This window comes from Ammodytes marinus (genome assembly GCF_949987685.1).
Source record: "Ammodytes marinus genome assembly, chromosome: 7".
In the NCBI taxonomy this organism is placed as follows: Eukaryota; Metazoa; Chordata; class Actinopteri; order Uranoscopiformes; family Ammodytidae; genus Ammodytes; species Ammodytes marinus.
Window position 1 is genome coordinate 3,684,425 of NC_137211.1, and position 15,900 is coordinate 3,700,324.

Consider the following 15,900-nt stretch of genomic DNA (forward strand, 5'->3'; position numbering starts at 1 on the left):
GGGTTGGAGGTTCGATCCCCGCCCTGCCACCTATGTCATAGTTGTTGTGTCCTAGGGCAAGACACTTCACCCACCTTGCCTCGTGTGAATGTCGATAGTTAGCCTGCTGCTATCGGTGTATGAATGTGTGTGTGAATAGTAACGTAGGAAAGGAAAACGGGTCTCCCTTGAAAAAGAGTCTTCGGTCTCAATGGGATTTACCTGTAGAAATAAAGGTTAAAAAAAAATAAAAAATCCAGAGCTGTACTTATATATCTATCATCGACACAAAGTTGATTAAGCCCTATCAGCTCCACAACACTCTCTCTGTATTTCTCAGTATATGGCAGCGTTTAACAAACTGGTGTCCGAAGTTACGCATTATAGCTTTTAAAGATATTCAGCTGACTATTTTTTTTTTTTTTTAACCTTTATTTATACAGGTATATCCCATTGAGACCGAAGACTCTTTTGCAAGGGAGATCTGTTTTCCTTTCCCACGTTACCATTCACACACACATTCATACACCGACAGCTAACTATCGACATTCACACGAGGCAAGGTGCGTTAAGTGTCTTGCCCAAGGACACAACAACCATGACACAGGTGGCAGGGCGGGGATCGAACCTCCAACCCTTTGATCATCAGCCGACCCGCTCTACCAACTGAGCCATAGTCGCCCCAAAATATTAAAACCAAAAAAAAAAAAAAAACAGAGACTAGAATGACGCCATTTTGATCCAAGAGCAACTTTAATATAAATCTTCAGGGGGCAAAATATGTGGCCGCACAACATGTCAAAGAAAGGCACCGTCTCCACAAAGGCTTAAATGTGATTTTAAATATGTCCTAAAGCTTCAGCTATAGCGTAAGAAATAAACTATGTAAGCGCTCTATACAAAACAAATGAAATAAACCAATAAGACGACATAAACTGGCTTATTTCTCTCTAAATATATATTAGTACATCTTTCTTCCTTTTTTTTTAAGTCTTTATGTATAAAAAAAAATTATAATTCAAAATAAAAAAAAGGGGGAAAAATAAATTCATATTTTTTTTTAAATTCCACATTCAATTCACTTTAGTCAGCTTGCATCATGAAGAATATTATACACACACACACACACACACACACACACACACACACACACACACACACACACACACACACACACACACACACACACACACACACACACACACACACACACACACACACAGGTCTTCTTCAGCAGAACTGCACGAAAGAGAAAGAAAATATCGTTATTTATTACATATTGTTATTAAAGACATCAAAATGTATACATTTACAATTAGAGCTATGCTGAATTTTTTTTAAAAGGTGCAGTCAGTGATTTCTGGAGAATTGCTTGTTGTCAAAATCACTTGTCAAAATCCGTGAATATCTCCTCATGATCCGCTACCTGTCCGTACTCTGTGTGTGTGTGTGTGTGTGTGTGTGTGTGTGTGTGTGTGTGTGTGTGTGTGTGTGTGTGTGTGTGTGTGTGTGTGTGTGTGTGTGTGTGTGTGTGTGTGCTGAAAAATCCAAGGTTAATACACAGCCTAGGCTCTGTAAATTGGTATTTAAACAAAGGGTGTAAACAATGTAAACAAAGGTGGCCCAACATAAATTAGCAACATGCCCGTTTACAGAGCCTAGGCTGTGTATTAACACTGGATTTGTTAAACTTTTCAGCACACACACACACAGTACGGACAGGTAGCGGATTTTGGCGAAAAGTGTTCTTCAGAATCACTGACTCCACCTTTAAAATGTTAAAGCTTTTAGCCAATACACCTTTTCTGTCCCATTTTGTTTCTTGTTCATCTTTTATTGCCAATACTAAATAAGCATATACTTATTATGTATAGTATGTTGATCTAAGTCTCGATTAAAGCTGCAGTGTGTAGAATTTTGGGTTTTATTTCCTAGCAAATTTTGTAGAAAGTAATTATAATATCCATAAGTACATTTAATTTAGTTCATAATAGCTGAAAAAAAATTTTTGAATAATTTTTTTTCCCCTTAGAAAGGGTCTCATATATGTCCATATTCTGCATATTTTGGACCAAGGCCTAGTGCCGCCATCTTGAAAGTGTCATAGTTGGAATGTCATCAGGTGCATTGTTTAAAATGTAGAATTGTTCTCGTCCTTGAAGGCCACTGTAGCTTCTGTTATTATTCGAAAGGGTTGGGGTTACCCAGGGAGTGATGCATTCTAGAACTTTGTAGAACTTTCTTGATGATGTCATCTTACACACTGCACCTTTAAGCCTAGTTGTCTATAAGTTGAAAAATGGCCATAAAAGAATAAACTAAACTAGATAAGCAAGAACATAGAGTTAAACGGAAATATCTCTGAGTGAACATTAAGAGAAGTAGCCAAGTCTCTGCTGCCATCTTGTGGTGATAATCTGTTACTGACATTCAGGTTAATCCTACTTGTACTGTTGACTTTGATCATGTAATGTATGTGTTAATTGAAGGCTAAATGTGGGGTTTGTGACTCTGTTATTTGTATATATCATATCATAGTGCTGCTTTCTTGGCCAGGTCAAACATTTTAAAGGTGCAGTGTGTAATATGACATCATCAAGAAAGTTCTACAAAGTTCTAGAATGCAACGCTCCCTGGGTAACCCCAACCCTTTCGAATAATAACAGAAGCTACAGTGGCCTTCAAGGACAAGAACAATTCTAAATGTTAAACAATGCACCTGATGACATTCCAACTATGACACTTTCAAGATGGCGGCACAAGGCCTTGGTCCAAAATATGCAGAAATATGGAGATATATGAGACCCTTTCTAAGGGAAAAATAAATAATTAAAATATGCACTAAATTAAATGTACTTATGGATATTATAATTACTTTCTACAAAATTTGCTAGGAAATAAAACCCAAAATTCTACACACTGCAGGTTTAAGCATTTATTAATAATTTCATGTTAATAATAATTCCTTTACCTTCCATCGGTTGCCGCAGCCGTTACACAGCACAAAGGTCGTCATGGGCTCATCAGCACTGCGGATCTGCACCTAAACACACACACACACACACAGAGGAGGTACAAACACACACACACACACACACACACACACACACACACACACACACACACACACACAGGAGGTACAAACACACGCAAACAAACACACACAGGAGGTACACACACAGACACACACACACACAAACGTTTAAACAGTAAACATTTAATCAAAACGACCAAAAAGCTTTTTTTATTAATGCTACCACACTGTTGTATCGGAGCTCAAGCTAAATCCCAAGAAATGTTTCAGTTGTAGATTCTACTTCTAAGACCCTGTGTGTGTGTGTGAGTGAGTGTGTGAGTGAGTGTGTGTGTGTGTTACCTGTCTGCGTGTTACGTGAGTGTGTGTGAGTACGTGCGTGCTTGTGTCAATGCCTGTGTTACGTGTGTGTGTGTTACCTGTGTGTACATGCAGCTCTTCCCTTTGCACTTGCTGCATATGAACATGTCTGTCTCTGTGCCTCCCTCCCTGTGTGTGTGTGTGTGTGTGTGTGTGTGTGTGTGTGTGTCTGTGTGTGTGTGTGCGTACCTCCACTGTGTCTGTATGTCTGTCAGTCAAGAGCCTCATTTATGCTCTACGTTAGATACGCATACGGATACAGACGAAGCCTTCTGTCCGTACTCTGCGTACATTACGTGCGTATTTCTGCACGTATCCTGCAAGCTTGCGGATGCGTACCAAACGGACAGAACGGAGCAGTATCACCGAAGATCACGGGGGGCGCACAGCCAACAGTTCACTTTCACTTACTGTACATTTGTTTACAAACACAAACGAAAGACATAATACTTTAGAAAATGTCTTAACTTTTGAGGAGAGGTTTGTGTGAGTTGGTACAAAATTATATACACATTTGTATATCTATGAAGTTACACGGCCGGGGCACAGGGACAGACAACTACAACAGAGCAGCATGAGCGGGGATCGCACGGGGAAGAATGTCAGCTAGACGGGAGGGTGTCAGCTAGACGGCAGGCTGACGGCAGCAATAGAGAAGTACCGGAGGTCCGTGCGAGACTAGTTTGTTTGACATGTCGTGATTGATGTCCTCAGACCCCCGCTGTCTATAATACAGCCTCCAGTTTAACCTCTTCCATTGCTACGGTAGTATATCGCTAAAGCTGTTTCTTCCATGGACCTATTATAAAATATGTATTCCAGTTAATTCACTGTTTGACTCTTCTTCTTCCTATTTGAGTAACTTTTTACTCTGAGCGGCGCTGCTGCCCACTAATGGTTGATTTGCTTAATGTCCATTCCAACATAAAGGACGCATGGAAGTATGAGGGCAGTGACGGATATAACGTTGTAAACGTACGTCTCTATTTACGCACAGGATTGGAGCATAGAGTAGCCTTTACCTGTGTGTACATGCAGCTCTTCCCTTTGCACTTGCTGCATATGAACATGTCTGTCTCCGTGCCTCCCTCCTGTCTGTCTGTCTGTGTGTATATCTGTCTGTCTGTCTGTCTGTCTATCTATCTGTCTATCTATCTATCTATCTATCTATCTATCTGTCTATCTATCTATCTATCTATCTATCTATCTATCTATCTATCTATCTATCTGTCTGTCAGTGTTACCTGTGTGTGTGTGTGTGTGTGTCTGTCTGTCTGTCTGTCTGTCAGTGTTACCTGTGTGTGTGTGTGTGTGTGTGTGTGTCTGTCTGTCTGTCTGTCAGTGTTACCTGTGTGTCTGTCTGTGAGTTACCTGTCTGTCTGTCTGTCAGTGAGTTACCTGTCTGTCTGTCTGTGTTACCTGTCTGTCTGTCTGTGTTACCTGTCTGTCTGTCTGTCTGTCTGTCTGTCTGTCTGCCTCCTGTCTGTCTGTCAGTCTGTCTGTCTGTCAGTGTTACCTGTGTGTCTGTGTGTCTGTCAGTCTGTCTGTCTGTCAGTGTTACCTGTGTGTCTGTCTGTCTGTGTCTGTCTGTCTGTCTGTGTAACCTGTGTGTGTTACCTGTGTGTACATGCAGCTCTTCCCTTTGCACTTGCTGCATATGAACATGTCTGTCTCTGTGCCTCCCTCCTTGGACAGCTGGTGTTCTCTGATCGACTCTTTGGTCAAAGCCTCGCGCATCTGCTTCAGCTGCGGACTCGCCATCTCCTGTTCTCACACACACACACACACACACACACACACAGACAGAGGAGGTACACACACACACACACACACACACACACACACACACACACACACACACACACACACACACACGCACACACACAGACAGAGGAGGTACACACACACACACACACACACACACACACACACACACACACACACAGAGGAGGTACACACACAGACACACACACACACACAGAGACAGAGGAGGTACACACACACACACACACACACACACACAGACAGAGGAGGTACACACACAGACACACACACACACACACACACACACAGAGAGACAGAGGAGGTACACACAGACACACACACACACACACACACACACAGAGAGACAGAGGAGGTACACACACAGACACACACACAACATTGTAATCTAAATTTTAAATAGTAAAGCAGATAAGTTCTACAATTTTTCTATTTGTGATACATGCGTGAACAGTGGCATGAGCCGTCTCCACGGGAACACGTGACAAGAAAATGTTCCGAAACAAAAAATTAAAATTAAAAAGTGAATGAAAAAAAACTCCATTTCTACATTTCTATGAGACATTTTCAAATTCACAATGTCAAATGTCTCGGACAATTCTCTTGTCAAGTGTTCCCATGGATACTGCTCGTGCTCATTTCTAACCGTACTAAATCTGGCCACAAGAATCAGGACATCCGAAATCTTTTTTTTTTTTTTTTTTTTTATGCTTTATTGATAGTGTAGAGACAGAGTTGAAATGGGGCAGAGAGGGGAGTGACATGCAGAGAACGACCGCGGGCTGGAATCGAACCCGGGTCCGCTGCTGGCCGAGGCCCATGGGGGGGGGACGCCCTACCAACTGAGCTAAGGGCGCCCCCAGGACATCCTACGTATTTTAGTAGAGAGTATGGGGATTGGAACACACACACACACAGACACTTCTAGCCTTAACCCATCATACTCAAATTTATGTCAAAATGAGTATGAGTAGGACATTAGTAGGGCTCTCGGAACACAGCCACACACTCCCCCCCCACACACACACCTCCCCCCTGCCCCCCACACACACCTCTGCGGTCATGGAGGCGATGCGCTGAGCGGAGATGTTCCCACAGAGCACGTTGCGTCTGAGCTCGGGGTTCTTCTGGTCCTTCAGGTTGGAGATGCGGCTCCGCAGGCGACTCTTATACTTCAGGTCCGTCTGCTTCAGCTCCTGGAAGATCTGTGGGGCCGCGGGCCGTCAAGGGGCGAGGGTACTGGCTTTGGATACACACACACAGACACATACACTTTCTCACTCTCTTACACACACACCTAGGCACCTACACAGACACACACACACAGACACACACTTTCTCACTCTCTTACACACACACCTAGGCACCTACACAGACACACACACACACATACATACACACACACACACGGGCCAAGTGTACTGGCATTGGATACACACACCGACCCACAGGCGTGCGCACACATGTCACACACTTTCTCACTCTCTTTCTCTTACACACACACACACACCTAGTCACCTACACAGACACACACACAGACTCTCACTTTCTCACAAAAACACCTAGTCAACTACACTTACAAAGCCACACACACTAACACACACACACACACAGGCTCGCACACATACTTTCTCATCCTCTCTCATACACACACAGGAACACACATGCACACGCACACAGACACACAAAGACACACTCACTAACACACACAAATACAAAAACATATGGTACAGTTTGATATTTACAGTAGGTTTTTGTATTGTATGTCTGGCTCCCCCTTTAGGTCAGCTCTGGTATTACAGGAACACTGTTTTAAATCAGGGAATTAAATCACTTTGTGGGTGAGAGAATGGAGTGAGACAGGGGAGCGAGCGGAACCGTTTTTTTGACCGCAAAATGTTTGTTGTAGTTATTTGAAAGTTTCACGCAAATTAGGAGCTGAAATTATAACTTTTTTTAATTATTTTTTACCTTTGAAGTGAATTTTTATTTTTTTTGTTAAACACTTTAGTTTAATAATAGTATTTTTTAAACTTGAAACAGCGATTGCTCAGTGTTGTTTGGATTGTTAATGGTCTACCCCGCTCCAATAGTGGATATTTAAATTTAGTCAGGAAGATATGTTCGTCTATTATTCTGTATTGTCTAAGTGACGGTGTGAAGAGTGAATGATGTGAAAGGATATCTTCTTCAATCTGTGCTGCAAGGTTCTCACAGTCCACTCCAACGGGCTTCTGGTCATCTGGAACACACACACACACACACACACGCACACACACACACACGCACACACACACACACGCGCACACACACACACACACACACTAGCATTGTGAACCCAGAATCGTAAATCGTATCGAATTAACACATTCTCAGTGATTGTAAAAAAAAAAAAAATGTATAGCTGCCATGTCTCACTTTAAATGTTATATTTTCTTGCAGACACACACACACACACACACACACACACACACACACACACACACACACACACACACACACACACACACACACACACACACACACACACACACACACACACACACACACACACACACACACACACACACTGCTAGTTACAGTAAGCCTTTTTTATTTATTTTTTACATACCCTTTGTTTACATACCAGTTTACAGAGCCTAGGCTGTGTATTAACACTGGATTTGTTTTAGCCCACACAGTAAGAACCGTTGATAGTGAGGAGATATTCACTGATTTTGACAAAAAAGTGATTTTGTCTTGAAGCATTTTCCAGAATCACTGACTCAAATTTTAAACGTTATATATTTCATTCAATCATTCATTCACTGATATGACCATTCCCCCCCCCCCCCCCCCCCCCCCCCACACACACACACACACACACACCACACCCACCCACCAACTCACCCTCAGTCTGCAGCGCGGCCACTAGCAGCTCTCGACACTTGTTCCTGACGCTGTCGGTGGTGACGGGGGCGCGGGGGAACGAGGTGACCAGAGGGGGGAGGGGTGGGGTCGGGGTAGGGGTTTGGGTAGGGGGTGTAGGGGGGATGATAGGGTTTATAGGGGTAATAGGGGGAGTAGGAGGGGTATTATGGGGAGTAGTGGGGGTCACAGGTGGTGTGGGAGCGATCGGGGAATCTTCTGACTTCTTACTGTTGAGAAATGATGAAAAAAAGTAAGTACGTATTCTGAATCCGATTTTAACTACAAAAATATTCTTCTTTTTTCTACAGTTCAATAACTTTGAGCAGCAGGGGGCGCCCTTAGCTCAGTTGGTAGGGCGTCCCCCCCTCCCCATGGGCCTCGGCCAGCAGCGGACCCGGGTTCGATTCCAGCCCGCGGTCGTTCTCTGCATGTCACTCCCCTCTCTGCCCCATTTCAACTCTGTCTCTACACTATCAATAAAGCATAAAAATGCCAAAAAAAAATATCTTAAAAAAATAAAATAACTTTGAGCAGCTGTGTGTCAACTTCACCAACGCAAAGCTGCAGCAGTATTTCAACCACCACATGCTCATCCTGGAGCAGGGGGCATATAAGAGAGAGAGGGAGAGAGAGAGAGAGAGGGAGAGAGATAGAGAGAGAGAGAGAGAGAGAGAGAGAGAGGGAGGGAGAGAGAGAGAGGGAGGGAGAGAGAGGGAGAGAGATAGAGAGAGGGAGAGAGATAGAGAGAGAGAGGGAGAGAGAGAGATAGAGAGAGAGGGAGAGAGATAGAGAGGGAGGGAGAGAGGGAGGGAGGGAGAGAGCATACAGTAGAGTGGACATTCAGACTTTGGCTTGGACCTACTGTCCTGCATAGACCTCAAAGAGAGGGTCGTTTTTCTATTTTCATTGAACAAAAAAGGGTATTGGAACGCAGGGCTCGTGTGTGTGTTTACAGACCTTTTCTCGCTGCTGGTTCCAGAGTATTTGTAAGTCCTGAGTCTGTGTGTGTGTGTGTGTGTGTGAGAGTGAGTGAGTGAGTGAGTGAGTGAGTGAGTGAGTGAGTGAGTGAGTGAGTGAGTGAGTGAGTGAGTGAGTGAGTGAGTGAGTGAGTGAGTGAGTGAGTGAGTGAGTGAGTGAGTGAATGAGTGAGTGAGTGAGTGAGTCTGTGAGTGAGTGAGTGAGTCAGTGAGTGAGTGAGTGAGTGAGTGAGTGAGTGAGTGAGTGAGTGAGTGAGTGAGTGAGTGAGTCTGTGAGTGAGTGAGTGAGTCAGTGAGTGAGTGAGTGAGTGAGTGAGTGAGTGAGTGAGTGAGTGAGTGAGTGAGTGAGTGAGTGAGTGAGTGAGTGAGTGAGTGAGTGAGTGAGTGAGTGAGTGAGTGAGTTTCAGACCTTTTGTCGCTGCTGGTTCCAGAGTCTTTGGAGGATGATGACATCTCAGGAGAACCTTCCTTCTTCTTCTCCTCCGAACCGTCTACGCGCGCACACACACACACACACACACACACACACACACACACACACACACACACACACACACACACACACACACACACACACACACACACACACACACACACACACACACACACACACACACACACACACACACACACACACACACACACACACACACACACACACACAAACACACACACACGGTTACGCATTTATTCTTTAATCTACATTACAATAGGTATAGTTTGTAATATAGGAGTACTTTGGAGTTATCTAGTGGTGGAAGTTCTAGATTGCATCGCTCCCTTGCTAACCCCTTCCCTTTGGGACAATTTACAGAAGCTACGGTGGCCTTCAAGGACAAGAAGCTATAGTTACTAAAAGATGGCATCATCCACCACTGCCTCAAGTCTTTCCACAATATCAAGTGATGAGCTGAAGATGTATTTAGTTATTTATTCTATAGTACTTCTTCTTCTTCCAACAGGTGCATTTCCCCAGGACGCCCACTATATATAAAAACACATAAGGCGTTAAGTTTGTCCGTTCTGTGCTACTGTAGTAACATGGCAATGCAACATGGTGGCGCGCCATTTAATAAATCAATAATTTATTAGGCTATTCACCTTCTTCCTTTACTTGTACATTGAACTCTTTTCAAAAGGGTCCTCACGAAGATACAGGTACAAGAACACACACACCTACACCCACCCCCCCCCCCCCCACACACACACACACACACACACACCCCCCCCCACACCCACACACACACACACACACACACACACACACACACACACACACACACACACACACACACACACACACACACACACACACACACACACACCTACCCAGCAGTTTCTTCCAGGACTTGATGAGAGCTTTGGCCAAAGTTTGAACCTCTTCATCTGAACTGTGTTTCCTCACGGCGTTCACAGACATCCCAACTCTGGTCGACTAGAGAGAGAGAGGGAGAGAGACGGGGGGAGAGAGAGAGAGGGAGAGAGAGGGAGGGAGGGGGGAGAGAGAGAGACAGACAGACAGACAGACGGAGAGAGACAGACGGAGGGAGGGAGGGAGGGAGAGAGAGGGGAAGGGGGAGAGAGAGAGGGGGAGGGAGGGGAAGGGGGAGAGAGAGAGAGGGAGACAGGGGGGGAGGGAGAGAGAGAGGGAGAGAGAGAGAGAGGGGGGAGGGAGGGGAAGGGGGAGAGAGAGAGAGACAGGGGGGAGGGAGAGAGAGGGAGAGAGAGACAGGGGGGAGGGACGGGGGGAGAGAGAGGGAGGGAGCGGAAGAGGGGGAGGGAGGGAGAGAGAGACAGGGGGGGAGGGAGTGAGGGAGAGAGAGAGACAGACAGACAGACAGACAGACAGAGATATTTCACAAAACACTTTATTTACATGAATTACATTTTTACAATTCAAGTGCTTATGTATTACAAAATACAGGTAGAGAAATAGGTGTGTATGTAAGATGAGCAGGACAGACAGACAGAGACAGACATAAAGACAGACAGACAGATACAGAGAGACAGAGAAAGAGAGACAGACAGACAGACAGAGAAAGAGAGACAGACATACAGACAGATACAGGGAGACAGAGAGAGAATAATAATAATGGATTGGATTTATTTAGTGTTTTTCCGCACTCAAAGCGCTTAACATTACAAAATGTATGAAAAGTTTGAACAATATTTCTTAATTTCTTTATCACCACCATGTTACTGAAGAACAGTGACAGACAGACAGCCAGACAGACAGACAGACAGACAGACAAACAGACAAACACAGAGAGAGAATAATAACAGTGTGTTACCTGCAGAGTCTCCAGAGACATCTTGATGTTCTTCAGTTCCCTCAGAAGGTCCAGAGCTCCATCCTACAGACACAACAGAGACGAGATCTTTCATTCCCACTGAAATATCCGTTTAGCCTGGAAATCCAGACCTGCCGCTGGCCAATTTAGATTTGCTCAGCCTGCTGGTCTAGACACGATCCATTGAAGCTCATTAAATATGTCGGAAAATTCGGACCTGCCAATTAAATCGTTCTCTCTGATATGGTCAATGTAGAGACGCGAATAGACGCAAATTCACCTGGCGCGGCGCAGACACGCGAAATTCGCCTCTACCGCTCAGTCTCGTGATTTGAAAATATTCCTGCGGTGATTATCACGCGTTTCACACGGCGCAACGCAAATGTTCACGTTTGGTGTGGATGCACCATTATGTATGGGGCTCTGGGGCGGACGTAACTGACAGTGCTGGGCATGCGCCGTCGAAGCCGTGATAGTAAACATCAAAGATGGTTGCGGATATGTTGTTTGAGTTTGAGACTGCTTTGGCCTCAACCCTTAACGATTTGGAAGACGGCACTCAAACCTTTCATTAGCAAGTACGTGGAATGTTCTGTTTTTCTCCCACCGACCACGGCAAAAGTTTAATTGACAAGTTAACCCAGCTGTTCGCTAAACGAACGGGGCTTAATACGTCACCTTGTTCATTGCTCTGATTGGTTGTAGTGCTATCCAACTGTCAGCGTGCAGTGGCATTTGAAATGCACGAGTAGGAGCCGCCCCTTGAATTGGGAAGGTCTATTGATCGTGGCAAGACCCTCTATCCTTCTAGATGTGGGTCTGGGTATCCAGGCCAATGTCCATGTTGATTTCACATCACTCAGTGCGTTTCCATGGGACAACTAGATTGGATTAAACCAGACACCGAATGTTGCCACTCGAACGGACCGCGTCACCGAGCAAGCGCAGAACGCAAAACCGATATGAGATGTGCGATCCTGTATATACATGCAGGTAGAATGCCGACTATGAACGAGTTATCTAGGTATTCTTATCCGACTTCGCTTGTCCGTTAATGTGCCTGTTGAAGTCGTATTCGTTTATTTACCCGATTATGAGTCTGCTTGTAAACGTGCTGACTTTCTTGCCCAGTAAATGTGATGATGTCGCCCTAGTCTGCAGAATAAGTCTGGCACAGTTTAGATCTTTAATTAAATGACGATGCATTCTTTCTTCTCTGCCAAATGTGTGTCCGTTGAATGAACAGATTTGATTCAGTGCAAACAGTTTAATTAACCAAATAATGCCGTTTGGAGCAGCTGGTGCACAGCTATTTAGTCTGGAGAAAATGGGAGCACATTTACATATTAAATACATCCTTCATAACACTGCTTTAGCAAAGATCCCATACATTAAAGTAGCCTGGCTCCGCCCGCCTACCTACTTCCGCCCAAATTTCATTTTGCCTTCAGTAGTCAGTCTGGGGCTGGGGCGTATTAGTGGGATCCTGCTCGAATCAGATTTCTGAGTGTCCAATCAGCAAACAGAGCGAGTGGCTGAGAACGATGACGTCGAAGTCGCGCTCCAGTTTCAGTTGAATGCTGCGTTCCTTTATACTCGGAACTCGGAAATGTCCGACTTGGTAGTTCCGAGTTCCGACCCGTCTGTGTTCCAGTGCATCTGCTCGCAAAAGTATGGACGCCTAAAACCTTTCTCATCCAAATAACTAAACGTTAGGCTCTAACAAGTTACTGTTGCCAGGTACCGGTAGATCCATAGACTACAATATGTAGTGAAGTCGGAAATTTCCGAGTTCCCTGTCCAACTGGAACGCACCGTCAGAAGCCGGCTCATGACATGCGTCACGACCAAACGTGATGCGATTGGTTGGCAGATCCAGAGTGGCACTGCGCAGATCCAATACATTTAAACTTCAACAGACACCCGCCTCCAAGTGAGTGAACGTTTGCCAAATAGAGCAGTTCCAGACCTTCTGTACAAATGAAATGAAGTACGATGGTCTGATGGCACCAGGCTGACATTAAAAGGTGCTACGAGGAACTTTTACTGATTTTACATATTTCTGAAACGGTCTCATTGTTCCTCTGATGATCATAAATGACATGTAACCTCAAACGAGACCATCAGTGAAAACAACGCTATTTTTATATAGTTTTTCTTAATGCCTTTGTCATGGGTATACGCTCACCCAGGAACAACAGCTGGCGTAGTAAAAACACTACCGCTTTTGTCCAAAGGGGGTGCAAGAATGAACGCAAACTGAAAGATCCTTGGAGCACCTTTAAAAGATTGAATGGACTATGTTTATTTTTATTTTTTTAATGACCCGTTTTTAAATGTCTGTTCCCTTGCTGGTTATTATATTTTATTTTATTTTTTAATCCCGGTAAAGGGTTTTTTACTGGGAGTTTTTTCTCAGCCGAGCTAAGGGTGTAAGGGCAGAGGGATGGATGGATGGATAGATGGATAGATAGATAGATGGTGTCATACTGTGTGGAATGTAAAGCCCATTGAGGCAAATGTCTATTTGTGATATTGGGCTTTACAAATAAAACTGATTTGAATTATATTATTCAACATGCATGACGGTGACAATGTGACACAAGCTTTCCGGGGCTTAGAGATATTTTTATTTGTTTGCTTGTTGTTAAAAACAAAATCTAATAGACAATATGAATTAACACATTTTTCAATATAGGCCTAATATAACCAACGTTCAATAAACTCTGGGGCTGGTGTTATTAGTACTTGGCTATTGTTGAGTAAAATTGTCGACATACACACACACACACACACACACACACACACACACACACACACACACACACACACACACACACACACACACACACACACACACACACACACACACACACACACACACACACACACACACACACACACACACACACACACACACACACACACACACACACACGCACACACACGCACTTGCAGTGAGTGGAAAAGAGATGATTGCTTATTGATTCAAGGTGCGTCGCATTTAATTGGCGGCTGTTTGACCAATGGCTGTCGTGATTTATTGGCAACAAACTTTTTCCGAAAAAAAATGCCAAAAAAAGAAGCGACATCCTCGTGTGTGTGTGTGTGTGTGTGTGTGTGTGTGTTTGTGTGCGCGCGTGTGTGTTTGAGAGAGAGTGAGATTAAAAAGCAGAAAGAAATTAACAAATCCTTTTCCACGGTGCGGTGAGTAGAGTTTACACACACACACACACACACACACACACACACACACACACACACACACACACACACACACACACACACACACACACACACACACACACACACACACACACACACACACACACACACACACACACACACACACACACACACACACACACACACACACACACACACACACACACACACACACACACATCCAGAAATGCCCCCTCTCAGCAGTTAAAGGTTAGCCGTGTAGCCCATCACCTGATCGCATGTTGTTCACTGGATGCAGCGCTTGTTTTTCGGACTCACCGTGTTCTTCTTGTTCACCATTTTATCCAGCTTTTTGGCCAGACGTTCCACCTCTTGATTTTTAGCCATTTTGCGCCGATTTCTGTCCGTCCGTCCGTTCGCCTCCCTATCCCGCGGTGAAAACCTCCATTGAATGATCGCTAGAGATGAGTGTGTGTAACTCTCTCTCTCTTTCTCTCTCTTCACTCCTCTGTCTCCTTCTCTCTCTCCCAGCTGCTGCCTCGCTCTCTCGTTTGTTGTTATGTGACACTGTGTCTGTGGGACTCTGGGAACTGGAGTTTTTTGGGGTTGGTGTCCAAAAAATTCATCAATGGGGCGATTTAAAAAAAAAAAAAGTTTTTTTTTTTTAATAAAACTCACCGGTCCAGTAGCCATGTTTGGATAGACACCTGACTATCCATCCCTGCGTTCCAATACCCACACTTCCCAACTATTTAGTATGCCAAAAAAATATTTAAGATGTCCCAATACATGCAAGTCAATTGTAGTATGCAGAAAATACATAAATGCCCCACTAACTCCGATAACATTTTGGAGTATTCATCTTTTATTCTTGACATATCCCAACATAATGAGAAAAAAATCTTCCTTCTCTGATTTTTTTTTCTCTCTCCTGTGGCACTAAAACTCTTCTGTACTTTAGTATGTAGTGTACTAAAAAGAAAGAGTATGTGAAGGGCTTCTTTCTTTCTTTCTTTCTTTCTTTCTTTCTTTCTTTCTTTCTTTCTTTCTGTCTTTCTTTCTTTCTTTCACATTAAACACCACCATGGATGTCATCAATATTGAAAAAAAAACAAGTTTAATGTTGGTCTGAGTCCCAGGAAGAGAGTTAATGGTAATATGGTCACCCACGCTTTAATCTGCAAAGGCCATGTGTATTTGATGAAAAAAAATTAAAATAAAAAACAAAATCGGCACTCGAAACTTTATTAATTGTTCTTATATCTGTCGGAAAGCAAACACACACACACACACACACACACACACACACACACACACACAGACACACACACACACACACACACACACACACACACACTATTAACTGATCCACACCTCATAC

General features: G+C 44.0%; 1 protein-coding gene across 1 annotated transcript; it reads right to left on the reverse strand.

The window, feature by feature from the left end:
- Positions 1-1,051: 1,051 nt before the first annotated feature.
- Positions 1,052-15,018, reverse strand: tcea2 (transcription elongation factor A (SII), 2). The gene is made up of 10 exons (XM_080031656.1): positions 14,838-15,018; positions 11,334-11,396; positions 10,372-10,477; positions 9,452-9,533; positions 8,045-8,292; positions 7,339-7,397; positions 6,208-6,360; positions 4,991-5,137; positions 2,951-3,022; positions 1,052-1,218 (listed from the first exon to the last, which is right to left on the reverse strand). Exons 1-10 carry the CDS (start codon positions 14,904-14,906, stop codon positions 1,210-1,212), a joined length of 1,008 nt encoding a protein of 335 aa, XP_079887782.1. The 5' UTR covers positions 14,907-15,018; the 3' UTR covers positions 1,052-1,209.
- Between the last annotated feature and the right edge of the window lie 882 nt (positions 15,019-15,900).